We start from the raw sequence: 17708 nt of genomic DNA, 5'->3' as shown, positions 1-17708 counted from the left end.
CCCCAGGTGTGCAATGCATGCGCAGTAACTGACTGAGCAGAACAAACAATTGATAATGGAAGAAAACAGTGGATGTATAGTGGGTAACTTGGGTAACTCAGTTACATAGGATTGTGCATGCAAATATGACTTTTGTTTGCTAGGAAAAGGAGAATGTTTGTATCTTTGTTTGATATGAAAAAGAAAATGTTTGTGTTTTGAAATGTAATCAGTCTGATAGACATATCTGGCCCTCCATAGTCATGTGACTCTGCCCATAGGCTAGAGGTAGACATCTTTAGACCAGTTCAATAAAGCATCTCGCTGAGGTAAGACATGAAAACATGAAACAGAGGACACAATTTAAGGTGATTGGCAAAAGAACAGTAACATGTGGAATAAATTATTTACGCAACAATTGGTTAGGCTCTGGAATGGACTGTCTGGGAGTGTCGTGGAGGCTGAATCAATTGAGTGTTTCAAAAGGGAATTGGATAATTACCGAAACAGAAAAGATTTGACTGCTACGGGGAAGGTTTAGGAGAGTGTGACTCTCTGCAAGCTCTCTCTTGCAGAGAGCTGCTATGAAAATGATGGGCCACATGGCCTCCTTCTGTACTGTAATCATACTATGATACTATGAAAATTCACTGGATTGGTTCCTGGAATTCATGTTCTTTCTTACACACAGTTGCAACATAAATGAAATTGTATGAGTATCATTTTAAGATCGAGAAAGTTGATAGCAACACATCTCGGGTATATTCTGATACAATAAGTAAATTATGATAAAACTGATTTCAGTAATTAGCTTTGGCTGTTTATTTTTTAACAAATTAATTAATCTTTCCTTATCCCTAATCTTTACTTTGGGCAACATCATTTAAGAAAATAAGACAAGATACTAGGCAGGCCATTTTACCTTTAGCAGGAATATTGATTTCCTGTACCCATGACGGGGGCATGTCAAAACACTTTTCAATTTCCTTCTCATCCTGAAACAGAAAGTTAGTGTTGTGAAAGCACAATCATTTTAAACCATTTATCTGAATTTTCCAATTCTCTGTTCACCCACAAGTTCAGATCATAAGCAAGTGTGTATCCAAACCACAAAGAACAGAGGGCGCGATTCTCCGATGCCGCGCCGGTTGGGAGAATCGTCTGCCGCGGCAGCATTCCACGCGATGCCAGTCCGACGCCCTCCCGCGATGCACCCAAGCGGCGAGATCGGCCCCGTCGAGTTCATAAGAACATAAGAACTAGGAGCAGGAGTCGGCCATCATGGCTGATCTTTTGTGGACTCAGCTCCACTTTCCCGCCCAAACACCTTAATCCCTTTATTCTTCAAAAAACTATCTATCTTTATCTTAAAAACATTTAATGAAGGAGTCTCTACTGCTTCACTGGGCAAGGAATTCCATAGATTCACAACCCTTTGGGTGAAGAAGTTCCTCCTAAACTCAGTCCTAAATCTACTTCCCCTTATTTTGAGGCTATGCCCCCTAGTTCTGCTTTCACCCGCCAGTGGAAACAACCTGCCCGCATCTATCCTATCTATTCCCTTCATAATCTTATATGTTTCTATAAGATCCCCCCTCATCCTTCTAAATTCCAACGAGTACAGTCCCAGTCTACTCAACCTCTCCTCGTAATCCAACCCCTTCAGCTCTGGGATTAACCTAGTGAATCTCCTCTGCACACCCTCCAGTGCCAGTACGTCCTTTCTCAAGTAAGGAGACCAAAACTGAACACAATACTCCAGGTGCGGCCTCATTAACACCTTATACAATTGCAGCATAACCTCCCTAGTCTTAAACTCCATCCCTCTAGCAATGAAGGACAACATTCCATTTGCCTTCTTAATCACCTGTTGCACCTGTAAACCAACTTTCTGCGACTCATGCACGAGCACACCCAGGTCTCTCTGCACAGCAGCATGTTTTAATATTTTATCATTTAAATAATAATCCCTTTTGCTGTTATTCCTACCAAAATGGATAATCTCACATTTGTCAACATTGTATTCCATCTGCCAGACCCTAGACCATTCACTTAGCCTATCCAAATCCCTCTGCAGACTTCCAGTATCCTCTGCACTTTTTGCTTTACCACTTATCTTAGTGTCGTCTGCAAACTTGGACACATTGCCCTTGGTCCCAAACTCCAAATTATCTATGTAAATTGTGAACAGTTGTGGGCCCAACACTGATCCCTGAGGGACACCACTAGCTACTGTTTGACAACCAGAGAAACACCCATTAATCCCCACTCTTTGCTTTCTATTAATTAACCAATCCTCTATCCATGCTACTACTTTCCCCTAATGCCATGCATCTTTATCTTATGCAGTAACCTTTTGTGTGGCACCTTGTCAAAGGCTTTCTGGAAATCCAGATATACCACATCCATTGGCTCCCCGTTATCTACCGCACTGTTAATGTCCTCAAAAAATTTAACTAAATTAGTTAGGCACGACCTGCCCTTTATGAACCCATGCTGTGTCTGCCCAATGGGACAATTTCCATCCAGATGCCTCGCTATTTCTTCCTTGATGATAGATTCCAGCATCTTCCCTACTACCGAAGTTAAGCTCACTGGCCTATAATTACCCGCTTTCTGCCTACCTCCTTTTTAAAAAGTGGTGTCACGTTTGCTAATTTCCAAACGGCCGGGACCACCCCAGAGTCTAGTGAATTTTGGTAAATTATCACTCGTGCATTTGCAATTTCCCTAGCCATCTCTTTTAGCACTCTGGGATGCATTCCATCAGGTCCAGGAGACTTGTCTACCTTTAGCCCCATTAGCTTGCCCATCACTACCTCCCTGGTGATAACAATCCTCTCAAGGTCCTCACCTTTCATAGCCTCATTTCCATCAGTCACTGGCATGTTATTTGTGTCTTCCACTGTGAAGACCGACCCAAAAAACCTGTTCAGTTCCTCAGCCATTTCCTCATCTCCCATTATTAAATCTCCCTTCTCATCCTCTAAAGGACCAATATTTACCTTAGCCACTCTTTTTTGTTTTATATATTTGTAGAAACTTTTACTATCTGTTTTTATATTCTGAGCAAGTTTACTCTCATAATCTATCTTACTCTTCTTTATAGCTTATTTACACAGGACCAGATCTAGGACCGCTTGTTCCCTCGTAGGTTCCATTTGAGATCCTGAATCAATCCTGTCTCATTACACAGGGCCAGATCTAGGACCGCTTGTTCCCTCGTAGGTTCCATTACATACTGTTCTAGGAAACTATCGCGGATACATTCTATAAACTCCTCCTCAAGGCTGCCTTGACCGACCTGGTTAAACCAATCGACATGTAGATTAAAATCCCCCATGATAACTGCTGTACCATTTCTACATTAATCAGTTATTTCTTTGTTTATTGCCTGCCCCACCATTATGTTACTATTTGGTGGCCTATAGACTACTCCTATCAGTGACTTTTTCGCCTTACTATTCCTGATTTCCACCCAAATGGATTCAACCTTATCCTCCATAGCACCGATGTCATCCCTTACTGTTGCCCGGATGTCATCCTTAAATAACAGAGCTTACCATCCACTCTGTCCTTCTGAATAGTTTGATACCCTCAGATATTTAACTCCCAGTCGTGACCATCCTTTAACCATGTTTCAGTAATGGCCACTAAATCATAGTCATTCACGATAATTTGCGCCATCAACTCATTTACTTTATTCCGAATATTACGAGCATTCAGGTAAAGTACACTTATGTTGGCTTTTTTACCTCTGTTCTGAATCTTAACACCTCGATCAGTAACCTCTCCTAAGTTGTATTTCCTCTTAACCTTTCTTCTAATTTTCCTTGTCGTTGAACCCATATCTTCATGTAACAACCTGCCGCGTTGCTTACCATTAATGTTTTCACTTCCCGTTTTATTCCTTTTAGTATTCCTGGTCCTATTCACTGAGCTCCCCTCAATCACTGTACCTTGTACTGTCGCCCTTTTTGATTTTTGACTATGGCTTCTCTGCCTTACACTTTCCCCCTTACTGCCTTTTGTTTCTGTCCCTGTTTTACTACCTTCCAACTTCCTGCATCAGTTCCCATTCCCCTGCCACATTAGTTTAAACTCTCCCCAACAGCTCTAGCAAACACCCCCCCAGGACATCGGTTCCAGTTCTGCCCAGGTGCAGACCGTCCAGTTTGTACTGGTCCCACCTCCCCCAGAACCGGTTCCAATGTCCCAGGAATTTGAATCCCTCCCTCTTGCACCATCTCTCGAGCCGCGCATTCATCCTCTCTATCCTGACATTTCTACTCTGACTAGCTCGTGGCACTGGTAGCAATCCTGAGATTACTACATTTGAGGTCCTACTTTTTAGTTTAACTCCTAACTCCCTAAATTCAGCTTGTAGGACCTCGTCCCGTTTTTTATCTATAGCGTTGGTGCCTATGTGCACCACGACAGCTGGCTGTTCACCCTCCCCCCGCAGAATGTCCTGCAATCGCTCCGAGACATCCTTGACCCTTGCACTAGGGAGGCAACATGCCATCCTGGAGTCTCGATTGCGTCCGCAGAACCGCCTGTCTATTCCCCTTACAATTGAGTCCCCTATCATTATAGCCCTGCCTATACTATAGTTCTGTGCGGCGCAGGCCGGAGAATCACCCGAGACACCCAAAATGCGATTCTCCGCTACCCCCGCTATTCTCCGGCCCGAATGGACCGAAGTTCCGACGGCGTGACCCCAGTTCACGCCGTCGCAGTTCACACCTGGTAAATAAAGTTGTCAGCCAGTCGTGCTGGCTGACACTGAACACTGAGGAGGTGAGCGGACTGTTCCGGAGCTCATGCAGACCGGTTCGGCTTCCCCGAGAACGCTGCGGACAAAGGGGGGTAGGAGGGGGGGAGTGGAGGTGGGAGGGGGGTTGAGGGAGGGAGTGGAGGTGGGAGGGGGGTTGAGGGAGGGAGTGGAGGTGGGAGGGGGGTGAGGGAGGGAGTGGAGGTGGGAGGGGGGTGAGGGAGGGAGTGGATGTGGGAGGGGGGAGGGAGGGAGTGGAGGTGGGGAGGGTGAGGGAGGGAGTGGAGGTGGGAGGGGGGTGAGGGAGGGAGTGGAGGTGGGAGGGGGTTGAGGGAGGGAGTGGAGGTGGGAGGGGGGTTGAGGGAGGGAGTGGAGGTGGGAGGGGGGTGAGGGAGGGAGTGGAGGTGGGAGGGGGGTGAGGGAGGGAGTGGATGTGGGAGGGGGGAGGGAGGGAGTGGAGGTGGGGAGGGTGAGGGAGGGAGTGGAGGTGGGAGGGGGGTGAGGGAGGGAGTGGAGGTGGGGGGGTGAGGGAGGGAGTGGAGGTGGGAGGGGAGGTGAGGGAGTGGAAGTGGGGGGGGTGAGGGTGGGAGTGGAGGTGGGAGGGGGGTGAGGGAGAATGTGAAGGGTGTCGTCCATCCGCGGATGCCACATGTCAGCCACCCTGATATGGCAGGACGGTGACGAGGACACTGCCGCAGATTCTCGTGTGGATGATGGGCACAGGCAACTGGCACACTGGTGAGGAGGACGGTGTGAACTGACCGCTGGACGCAGACAGTGACCAGGGTTTAGGCTGGCTGCGTGTTTGCAGCGCGACCAGGCCACCGGGGCACACAGGTATCCCATGCAACCCTGCTGCCGAGGTGTGGAAGAACCTCCGTGTAACATGTCATTTCTCTGACCCCCACCACCCTCCTGCAGGTCACCATGTATGCCAACCAGACAGCGATGTTCATAGAACATAGAATAGTTCACTGCCCTGGTTGGAGCCGCTGCACTGCAAGTGGCCATCCGGCAGCGTAGACTGCGACGGTCCACAGTGGCTGCAGCAGAGGGGATGTCCGCGGAGTGGCCCGTCGTCGCCGCGCAGGCCGCAGGCGCTCAGGCCCGGAATGTCCAGGGGGATGCCAAGGGGAACATTGACCCCCAGACGGTGAGGAATGCACAGGAAGCAGGCATTGATATCGAAGTGCATGGGGGGGGGGAGGAACCACCGATGGTCGTGCCAGGGCGCCACAGACGTCCAGCAAGGCCTAGGGTGTACCGTGACCGAATGTCGTTCGAGGCCCTACCGGACATTACATGCAGGAGGAGACTACGGTTCAGCAGGGAGACGGTCACACATATATGCCACCTCGTGGCGCACCTCGCACCATGTGGAACGGGAGGAGGACACGCTATACTAGTCTCCATCAAGGTGACGGTGGCCCTAAACTTTTACGCTACCGGTTCCTTCCAGGCGCCAAGCGGGGACCTATCCAGGATCTCACAGGTGCATCCGGGCTGTGACCGACGCCTTGTACTCCATCGCGGACAGGTACATTAAATTCCCCGAGGACCGAGCACAGCAGGAAGCACGGGCATATGGATTCTCCAAGGTGGCCGGGATACTGATGGTCCAGGGTGTCATCGATGGTGTGCACGTCCCCATGCGCCCGCCTGCAGACAACAGGGCAGTGTTCATGAACAGGAAGGGCGCATACTCCATGAACATTCAGGTGGTCTGCGACCCCCACATGAAGATCATGCACGTGTGCGCAAGGTACCCCGGGAGTGTGCATGACGCCTACATTCTGGCACAGTCGTTCATCCCCGCAATGTTCGATGGATGCCCCCCCAGGCTGAGGGGCTGGTTGCTGGGCAACAGAGGCTATCCGTTGAGGTCATGGCTGATGACGCCAATACGGAGGCCTCAGACCAACGCGGAGAGCCTATACAACGAGGCCCATGCAGCAACCAGGGGTGTGGTGGAGCGGTGCTTCGGCCTGCTGAAGATGCGCTTCAGATGCCTGGACCGATCAGGAGGGGCCCTGCAGTACCAACCCGACAGGGTCGGTCGCATGGTTGTGGTCTGCTGTGCGCTGCACAACATTGCCATGCAGAGGGGAGATGACCTGGTGGAGGAGCCGGAGGGAGGACCCGATGGCACCGGAGCTAACGCAAACGAAGGGGAGGAGGAGGAGGAGGAGGACGGCGTGCATCAGGGTGGGGGGAGTGGTGCAGGACACAGACACGGCCCGGGTGCTGGTTACGTCCAGGAGGCTGCACGACGGCACCGTCGAGGACAGAGGGCACGCGACGCGTTGGTGGCCGCACGGTTCACGCACCGTGGGGGAGGGATTCGCTGAACACTGTCACTTGCACCACCAGTCCTGCACACGGGCACCACACAGCAACCCCCCCCCCGCACCTCTGCACCGCATACACGGCACCAATTCCACATCACCTTACCACTGCGGCACTACGGGATTGCACTACATTGATGATTGTGTAAGCGGGTGTGATCAGTGGCATGTTGAATGATGACAGCCCGCTCTGCGATGAGTGGTGAGGTCTGACTCATGGTTATATAGCTGAACCATCCACCCCGGTGGTCACAGCGTTCGTCACGGACAATTCATCACGTGCTTGTGTTGGGTAGCTGGCATCGGAGTGCCGAGGACTACGGTGTCCCATTTTGGGAGGCGGGGGGGGGGGGGAAGGGACAGCACATCCGGCACCGACGTTGAACCGCTTGTAAACCCTCACGAGCCCCCTGGCACCGGACGTAGCACAGAGTCTTACAAGTTAAGTGCAACGGTGAGTTTAATTGTGAAATTCACATACAGATGCCCTACCCCCTACAACTAAACTGTGCCCTGCACCCGTGCCAACTTACTATGTTTCTAACTTCTTTGCCTTACGGGCCCTACCACTACATCTAGGTGTCTCCCCAGATGGTACAGCAGGAGTGGAGGCGGACTGCTGAGAATCACGTCCTGCGACATGGCTCCCCGTCGGCACGCGTTTTCAGTGGCGGCCCGGCTTCGATGGACCAGGCTGCTCTGCGGGCGTGCTGAATGGCGTGGTGCCACCCTGTCCTGCCCGCTGCCCACCAGATGTGCCAAGGACGGAACGGGGGGAGGCCGAGTGTTCAGGGACGCCCCTTGCTGGAGGTACTGGGACGGGCACCAGAACCTCCTCCTCCCTCGGGGAGCCCGGTGGCCCCGGGCCTCACTGTGGGACGGAGGTGCGATCGGAGACATGCCCCGTCGCACCACCAACACCTGACGCTGCCAGTCCTGGAGGCATGCAGCCGTATCGACCATCGTCCGAATGTTCGCAGAGACGGAGCACAGGGAGTGCGACATTCCTGCCAGGGATTGTGCTACCTCAACCTGTGAGTGCGCTACGCCATCCATCACGTGCGCCAGGCAGTCTATGCTCTCCGCGACTGACTGGTGGGACTGTGCCATGGCCTGCTGGGACCGGGCCATGGCATGGCGAGACTCGGCCAGGGCCCAGAGTGCGGCGGCAATGTCGTGTTGGCTCTGGCGCATGGCTACCTGTGAGAGGGCAGGCCTCTCCTGGGCCATGGATGACGCATGCATGTGAAGCCCAACGCCTTGCAGAACCTGACCAATGGCCAAAACCGTTTCACCCATTGCCTCCACCGCGGACGCTACCCGTGCAGTGTTGGCCTGGCTGGCTGCGATGAGCGGCACCACTCCCTGCTCCTGGACGCGAATGGACTCCTCCAACTGCATGTGCAGGTCCTGCAAGATGGCCCTCATCCCGTTATTCAGTCCCTGGGTGTCCACATGCATCGGGAGTCCGGGTGGGTCAAGTACATCCAGGAACCCGGGAACCGTCTGGACGGCAGCTGGTTGCTGGGCCTGGGCTGCCCTCTGACCGTCCAGCCCCTCGGTTGCTCCAAACTCCACCTGCTGTACCGGCTCGGCTGTGTGGTGCGCACCAGACCGTGACCCGGGAGCCTCATCACTTATTTGCCCAACCGAGGTGAGTGTCTCTGCGATGGTGGATGGTGTGGGAGACAGCAGTGCCGCTAGCTCTAGGTCATCGTCCGTAAAGAAGTCTGGTGTGTCCTGGTCCCCCTCATGGTCCGGCGCAGGGTGCATGCGGCCCATGTCATGTTCCGCTGCTGGTGATTCCGTGGACCGTGTGGCCATCCTCTGTGCGTCACCATCCACTGTCCCCGTCACTGTCGTGGCTCATGGCCCTACCTTCGGGCAATGCACGGCCATCACTTTCGTCACTGTCCGTCCTGTGCCCCTCAGTATTGTCTCTGTCCGTCCTCTGTGCGTCCCCCTCCAGCGTCCCAGACTGAGAGGATGGCCTTCCTGTCCGACCTCCTGCCACCCTCTGGCGTGCGTCCCTGGGTGCGGTTGAGGTTGCAGATTGTCGGCTGTGTCTTGGCCGAGACGACCCTGGGCGTTCAGCAGCTGGCCCTGGGGAACACAACGATACAGGATTTGTTAGACACGCTGGGCTGGGTGTATGGTGGTGGTGGGGGCAGTGTATGAGGGGGGAGGGGATCGGGGGTGCAGTGGCCAGAGTGTGAGGGGGGCGATGACGGGTTGTGGGTGGAGAGGACATGCAGGGTTCTCTCACTTGCTTCTGTGCCTCCGACCTGGCATGGCGCGACCTCCCGGGTGGCGGATCCCCCAGCGAGGTCCAGTGCCCTCTGCTCGTGAACATTTAGGGGGTGCAGCACAGGCGAACCCCCTCCGGTTCTCATACGCTCATGATGGTTGTGGGCTGTCTTGTCCTGTTTGGAGGGGTGGGGGGAGTTGGATAAAGCATCACAATTAGGCGGGTATCATCATGGCGTGCAGATATAGGCTATATTAATGCTGGGTGGGGAGACAGTTGGAACCACGCCATGGCATCTCTCCAGGGGGTCACGGTGCTCATGTGGGTCGAGTACAGCGTTGTGCCCCCTGACCCCACCCCCCCACTTCCCCCCCCTCATGCCCCGGGGGGAGGCTGGTTGTGACCCGGGGGCACCCTCGTGACACTTACCATGGCAGCCCGAGTGAGGTCGTGCAGCTTCTTCCTACACTGCTCTCCGGACCGGGGATTGTGCCCCACAGCACTCACAGCGGTGCCAACGACATGCCAGCCGCGCCTCACCGTGCTGGACGGCTGGCGATGCCCACGTCTTGGGCAGAGGGTGGCCCTTCGTTGTTCAACCTCATCGAGGAGGGTGTTCAGGTCCGTGTCCCGGAACCTCGGTGCGGCTCGTCGGGGCTCAGCCATCTCTCCCCCTTCTCCTCCTCCTGGGTCCTTCCGTGTGCGGATCGCGCCATTTATGGCGCTGCACGGCATCATTCGGGCGTCGTGCACTTACGATGCTGCTTTCGCACCACGCCCCCCGAGTTCCTCGCAGCCCCGCTCCTAGCCCATTTTCGGGGCCTGAATCGATCGCGATCGGGGCCGTTTCGCGCCGTCGTGAAACTCGACGGCATTCACAACGGCGCGGGGACTCTGTCGTGACATCGGCGAATCCTGCCCAGAAGTCCAAAGGTTGAATTCTGGCTGATGCCTCAGAGCACCACTAGGTGCAGGAAGAGAATTGGAATTGGTTATTACAAATGATCTCAGTGCCCCTGGGTTTGAGAGGGCAAAAAGCAGCTGGAGTTCCCATATCTAATCAGAATCTACTTATCCCAATTAAGACTTAGAATCCATTCCAATTCCGTTCCCGCATCTAGAGGCGCACTAAGGCAGATTTTCATCTGTTTCCTAATTCCCAGAACAGGTCGCTAGTTTGTCGCCAGAGGCTTATAGCTTTAGGGGGCGCCACTCCACACCAAGAGTGGCTGACCAGGGGCGGGATTCCCCGCAATCGGCGCGATGACCGCCGACCGGCGCCAAAAATGGCCCGAATCAGTCCGGCATCGCGCCGCCCCAAAGGTGCGGAATTCTCCGCATCTTGAGGGGCCGAGCCCTCATCCTGAGGGGCTAGGTCCGCACCGGACTGATTTCCACCCCGCCAGCTGGCGCAGAAATGACTTTGCCGTGCGGCGCATGCGCGGGAGCATCAGCGCATGCGCAGTGGAGGGGGTCTCTTCCGCCTCCGCCATAGTGGAGACCGTGGCGAAGGCGGAAGGAAAAGAGTGCCCCCACGGCACAGGCCCGCCCGCGGATCGGTGGGCCCCGATCGCGGGCCAGGCCACCGTGGGGGCACCCCCCGGGGCCAGATCGCCCCGCGCCCCCCCCCCCCCCAGGACCCCGGAGCCCGCCCGCGCCGCCTTGTCCTGCCAGTAAGAGAGGTGGTTTGATTCTCGCCGGCGGGACAGGCATTCCAGCAGCGGGACTTCGGCCCATCGCGGGCCGGAGAATCGCCGGGGGGGGGGGGCCCGCCAACTGGTGCAGCGCGATTCCCACCCCCACCGAATATCCGGTGCCGGAGAATTCGGCAACCGGCGGGGGCGGGATTCACGCCAGCCCCCGGCGATTCTCCGACCCGGTGGGGGGGGTCGGAGACTCCCGCCCCAGGTGTCTCTCTCGCTCTTACCACCCATTAGCATGTTTGAAAGGATTTGCAGGTTCACACACTCAACCTGTTTGCCTGGAATGGGATTTGTTTATTGTCACGTATACCGAGGTACAGTGAAAAGTATTGTTCTGCGAGCAGCTCAAATATCATTTAGTACATAAAAAGAAAAGAAAATACATAATAGGGCAACACAAGGTACACAATGTAAATACATAGGCACCGGCATCTGGTGAAGCATATAGGAGTGTAGTATTAATCAGGTCCGTCCATAAGAGAGTCGTTTAGGAGTCTGGGAACAACGGGGAAGAATCTGTTTTTGAATCTGTTAGTGCGTGTTCTCAGACTTCTGTATCTCCTGAACCAATGGAAGAAGTTGGGATAGTGAATATGCCGGGTGGGAGGGGTCTTTGATTATGCTGCCTGCTTTCCCATGGCAGCAGGAGGTGTAGATGGGAGTCAATGGATGGGAGGTGGGTTCATGTGATAGACTGGGCTGTGTTCACGACTCTTTGAAGTTTCTTGCGGTCTTGGGCCGAGCAGTTGCCATACTAGGCTGTGTTGCAGCCAGATAGGATGTTTTCTATGGTGCATCTGTAAAAGCTGGGAAGAGTCAGTGTGGACATGCCGAATTTCCTTAGTTTCCTGAGGAAGTAAAGGCGCTGTTGTGCTTCCTTAGTGGTAGCGCCAACATGAGTGGGCCAGGACAGATTTTTGGTGATGTGCATACCTAGAAATTCAAAGCTGTCAACCATCTCCACCTCAGCCCCGTTGATGCAGACATGGGTGTGTACAATACTTTGCTTATCATAGAATCATAGAATTTACAGTGCAAAACGAGGCCCATTGAGTCTGCACTGGCCCTTGGAAAGAGCACCCTGGAACTCAGTACGCCACTTAACCTTTTGAAAGTCAAACCTTCCTGAAGTCAATGATCAGCTCTTTAGCTTTGCTGATATTGAAGGATAGATTGTTGTTGATACACCGCTCCACTAGGTTCTCTATCTCCCTCCTGTAATCTGACTCATCATCGTTCGAGATCCGACCCACAATGGTCGTGTCGTCAACTAACTTGTAGAGTTGGAACCAAATTATGCCACGCAGTTGTGTGTGTATTGGGAGTTAGTAGGGGGCTAAGTACACAGCCTTGTGGGGCCCCAGTATTGAGGGATATCATGGAGGATATTCTTACTGATTGTGGGGATCAGGGCTGGGATCTAAATATCCAAGGATATGTGTCCTATTGAAAGGACAGACAGATGTGCAGAGGGGACGTGGGTTGCATTATTAGTAAGGAATTAAATTAAATCGATAGCAAGAAGCGATATAGGATCAGAAGGCATAAAATCTGTGTGGGTAGAGTTGAGGAATTGCAAAGAAAAAAAGACCCTGATGGGAGTCTATGTACAGGCCCCCTAGCAGTAGTCAGGATGTGGGTCAGAAAATAAATCAGGAGATCGAAAAGACATCGAAGAAAGACATTATTACAACAATCAATAGAAGACTTCAATATGCAGGTGGACTGGGAAAATCAGGTTGGTAGTGGATCCCAAGAAAAGGAATTTGTGGAATGTCTAAGAGATGTTTTTTTGGAGCAACTTGTGCAGAGCTCATGAGGCAACAGGCAATTCTTGATTTGGTGATGCTTAATGAGGCAGACTTGATGAGGGAACTTAAGGTGAAGAAACTCTTATGGGGCAGTGACCACAATATGATAAAATTTACCCCAGGCATTTTCAAAGTGGAGATCGCGATCGGCGTGGGTCCCGAAGGTTGGCCAGTGTAGGTCGCGAAGGTCAACCGGCGTGGGTTGCAAATGTCGACGGGTGTGAGTCCCGAAGGTTGGCCGGTTAGTAAAAATGGTTCGCCGGGAAAAAAATTTGAAAAACACTGATTTACCCTGCAGTTTGAGAGGGAGAAGCTGGAATCAGATTTAGCAGTGTTACAATTGAATAAAGGTAACTACAAAGACATGAGGGAGGAGCTGGCCAGTGTTGATTAGAAGGGTCACTAGCAGGGAATACGGTGGAACAGCAATGGCAGTGGTTTTTTGGGGTTATTCAGGAGGCACAACAGAAATTCATCCCAAGGAGGAGGAAACATGCTGAGGGGAGGACGAAGCATCCATAGCTGGCGAGGAAAGTCAAGGACAGCATAAAAGCAAAATAAAAAGCATACAAAGTGGCGAGATTTAGTGGGAAGCCAGAGGATTGGGAAGTCTTTAAAAGCGAGCAGAGGACAACTAAAAAAGCAATAAGGGGGGAGAAGATGAAACATGAGTGTAAGCTAGCTAGTAATATAAAAGAAAATAGCAAGAGTTTTTTTCAATGTATAAAAGGCAAGAGAGAAGCAAGAATTGACATTGGATTACTGGAAAACGAGGCTGGAGAAGTAGTAATAGGAAACAAAGAAATGGCAGAGGCACTGAATAGTTACTTTGCATCAGTCTTCATGGTGGAAGACACCAAAGGATACCAAAACTTCAGGAGATTCAGGGGGCAGAGGCAAGTATAGTGGCCATCACTAAGGAGAAGGTTCTGGAGAAACTGAAAGGTCTGAAGGTGGATAAATCACCTGGACCGGATGGATTACACCCCAGAGTTCTAAAGGAGATAGCTGAGGAGATTGTGGAGGCATTGGTGATGATCTTTCAGGAATCACTGGAGGAAGGGAGGGAGGGAGAAGACGGGAAATTATAGGCCGGTTAGCCTGACTTTGGTCATTGGTAAGATTTTAGAGTCTATTATGAAAGTTGAAGTTATGGAGTAAATTGGAAGTGCTTGTCTGACAAATCTGCTAGAATTCTTTAAGGAGGGAATAAGAAAGTTAGACAAAGGAGAACCAGTGGATGTGATCTATTTAGATTTCGAGAAGGCAGCAGGGTACATAGTGGTTAGCACATTTGCTTCACAGCTCCAGGGTCCCAGGTTCGGCTCCCGGCTTGGGTCACTGTCTGAGTGGAGTCTGCACGTTCTCCCCGTGTGTGTGTGTGGGTTTCCTCCGGGTGCTCCGGTTTCCTCCACAGTCCAAAGATGTGCAGATTAGGTAGATTGGCCATTCTAAATTGCCCTTAGTGTCCAAAAAGGATAAAGGGGATAGGGTGGAGGTGTGCGGCTTAAGTCGGGTGCTCTTTCCAAGGGCAGGTGCAGACTCGAATGGCCTCCTTCTGCACTGTAAATTCTAAGGCTTTTGACAAGGTGCTGTATAAGAGGCTGTTAAATAAGTTAAGAGCCATGGTGTTAAGGGTAAGATGCTGGCATGGATAGAGGATTGGCTGACTGGCAGAAGGGAGAGAGTGGGGATAAAGGGGTATTTTTCAGGATGGCAGCTGGTGACTAGTGGTGTGCCTCAGGGGTCAGTGTTGGGACCTCAACTTTTCACAATATACATTAATGATCTGGAAGAAGGAACTGAGGGCACTGTTGCAAAGTTTGCAGACAATACAAAGATATGCAGAGGGACAGGTAGTATTGAAGAAACAGAAGGGCCGCAGAAGGACTTGGACAGGCTAGGAGAGTGGGCAAAGAAGTGGCAGATGGAAAACAATGTGGAAAAGTGTGAGGTTACTCTTTGGCAGGAAGAATGGCGACATAGATTATTTTCGAAATGGGAAAAGGCTTAAGAAATCAGAAGCACAAAGGGATTTGGGAGTCCTTGTTCAAGATTGTCTTAAGGTTAACGTGTAGGTTCAGTCGGCAGTTAGGAAGGCAAATGCAATGTTACCATTCATGTCGAGAGGGCTTGAATACAAGGGCAGGGATGTACTCCTGAGGCTGCATAAGGCTCTGGTCAGACCCCATTTGGAATATTCTGAGCAATTTTGGGCCCCGTATCTAAGGAAGGATGTGCTAACCTTGGAAAGGGTCCAGAGAAGGTTCACAAGAATGATCCCTGGAATGAAGGGCTTGTCACATGAGGAGTAGTTGATGACTCTGGGTCTGTACTCGTTGGAGTTTGGAAGGATATGGGGGGATCTTATTGAAACTCACAGGATACTGAGAGGTCTAGATAGAGAGGACTTGAAGAGGCTGTTTCCATTAGTAGGAAAAACTAGAACACGAGGGCACAGTCTCAGACTGAAGGGCCGATCCTTTAAAACTGAAATGAGGAGCAATTTCTTCAGTCAGAGGGTGGTGAATCTGTGGAACTCTTTGCCGCAGAAGGCTGTGGAGGCCAAATCACTGAGTGTCTTTTAAGACAGCGTTAGATAGATTCTTGATTAATAGGGGGATCAGGGATTCTGGGGAGAAGGCTGTAGAATGGGGATGACAAACATATCAGCCATGAATGAATGGTGGAGCAGACCCGATGGGGTGAATGGCCTAATTCTGCTCCTATACCTTATGGTCTTATTATGGTCTATCCCACCTAAAGCATCTAAATCCTGGAACATTTAGCTGCCAATCCAGTCCTTCCCTCAGCCAAGTCTCTGTATTAGCAACAACATCATTGTTCCAAGTACAAATCCATCTGCCTTACTTGTTGTACTTCTCGCATTGAAACAAATGCACTTCAGACCATCAGTCCTGCTGTGTTCACCAACATCCCCCTTCTGCTCTTCCTTTCAGTCTTATTGGCCGTATTCCCCAGTTCCCCCTCAGTTATTTCACCTTCTGACCTACTGCTCTGGCTCCTACACCCCCCTCAATACTAATTTAAACTCTCCCGAGTGATGCTAGCAAACCTCACGGCCAGATATTTATGCCCCTCCAGTTTAGATGCAACCCATCCTTCTTGTACAGGTCCCACCTGTCCCAGAAGAGATCCCACTGATATTGGAAACCCTCCCTTCTACACCAGCTGTATAGCCATGTGTTTAGCTGCATCATCTTCCTATTTCTAGCCTTACTGGCACATGGCACAGGAAGTAATCCCGAGGTTACAACCCTAGAGGTCCTGGTGGGGATTTTCTTGAAATCCCGGCTAAGTATTGACGCTGGCGTAAACACCGGAGTGTTTCACGCTGGTGTCAACGGGCCTCCTGGCCCAGTGATTCAGCGGCCCTTAGGGGGCCAGCACAGCGCCAGAGTCTTCTATACAGGTCAGGTCTATACGCGGCCCTGCAATGCCGGCGCAGGTCCGCGCATGCGCGTGGTGGCCATTTTCACGCCGGCGACGCACAACATGGCAAAGCCCTACAGCGGACCCGCACGGAGGGAGGTAGGCCTCCTCCAGATCGTGGATGCCCACCGATCGGTAGCCCCCGATCGTGGGCCTGCACATCAGGACGGCCGCGGGCCCGAACTCCCCCCCGAGTGGTACCATGTTGGAACCATGCCGGCGGGACTCAGCGGATTTGGCGGGAATTTGGCCGGTCGACTACGGATAATCGCCGCGGGGGCTTCTTTCAGAGGCCCCCGACCAGCGCCGGAGAATCACGTCCCGGCGTCGGAGTGGCATGACGGGAATTTTCCGCATCACGGGCAATTCTCCAACCCGGCGCGGGCTCAGAGAATACCAGCCCTTGTTTTTTAATTTACAACCTAAATCCCTGAAGTCCCTCTGAAGGACTTCATCACTGTTCCTGCCTAGGTTGTGGGTACCAATGTGTACCACAACCACTGGCTGTTCACCCTCCCCTTCACCCTGGCACCAGGGAGGCAAGATACCACCCTGGAGTCTCTTTCAAGTCCATGGAAGCGCCTATTTGTGCCCCTGATTATAAAGTCCCCTATAACTATTGCTCTTCTGTGTTTTGTCCCTCCCTGCTGAATAACAGAGCTCGCCATGGTGGCACCGCTCTGGCTGCTGTTGTTGTTCTCCTCTGATAGACCATCCCCTCAATAGTATCCAAAACGGTATACTTGTTAACAAGGGGGACAGCCACAGAAGATTCCTGCACTAATTGCCTGGCCCTTCTAGCGTCACACATCTATCTGCACCTTGGGTGTAACCACGTCTCTAAAAACTCCTGTTATGGCATCCAACTCCTGCTCCAACCGATCCATGTGGTCTGTGAGGAGCTGCAATTGGATACCCTTCCTGAAGATGTCGTTGTCCGGAATGCTGGAAGTTTCACAGACCTCCCACATCCCACAGGTGAAGCACCTTACCCCTCTAACTGACATTTCTAGCACTAATTAATAAATTAATTTAAAATAAATACTTATTAAATCCTTAGTTACAATTAAGTATATGGTCCCTAGTGCTCATGCTACTAAACATATTACATGCTAAATACAGTAATCCTCCCTCCAATTTAGTTACTTCTCTACTTAGTTAATTAGTTAGATTTAATTAGCTTATCAATGCTTTATTTTCAAATTCAGTGCAGATTCCTTATCAGCCAATCAGGTCACAACTTTTCTGAGATATCCTTTTTTGTGTTTTTTTTCACCCAAGTGAAGTTACTTTTTACACTCACCGCTTTGGTACTCCACACTCTACAACTGCCTCCTGGAACTAGGCCATCGGTCCCCGAGGTAAAGTTTTTATACTCACCGCTCTGGTACTCCG

The 17708-nt window shown here is 51.8% G+C and overlaps 1 protein-coding gene across 5 annotated transcripts in view; it reads right to left on the bottom strand.

Annotated features, from left to right (window-relative positions):
- ccdc135 (coiled-coil domain containing 135) overlaps positions 1 to 17708 on the bottom strand; it is a 303907-nt gene that overhangs the window by 131414 nt on the left and 154785 nt on the right. For all 5 annotated transcript variants that reach the window (XM_072486250.1, XM_072486255.1, XM_072486247.1 and 2 more), the window contains one exon: positions 902 to 974. In XM_072486250.1, the coding sequence (XP_072342351.1) occupies positions 902 to 974 (73 nt within the window). The remainder of the gene's footprint in view (positions 1 to 901; positions 975 to 17708) is intronic.

The sequence above is a fragment of the Scyliorhinus torazame genome, chromosome 2, assembly GCF_047496885.1.
Source record: "Scyliorhinus torazame isolate Kashiwa2021f chromosome 2, sScyTor2.1, whole genome shotgun sequence".
In the NCBI taxonomy this organism is placed as follows: domain Eukaryota; kingdom Metazoa; phylum Chordata; class Chondrichthyes; order Carcharhiniformes; family Scyliorhinidae; genus Scyliorhinus; species Scyliorhinus torazame.
Note: the sequence above shows the minus strand (reverse complement) of the source record. Positions and strands in the feature narration are given on the sequence as shown.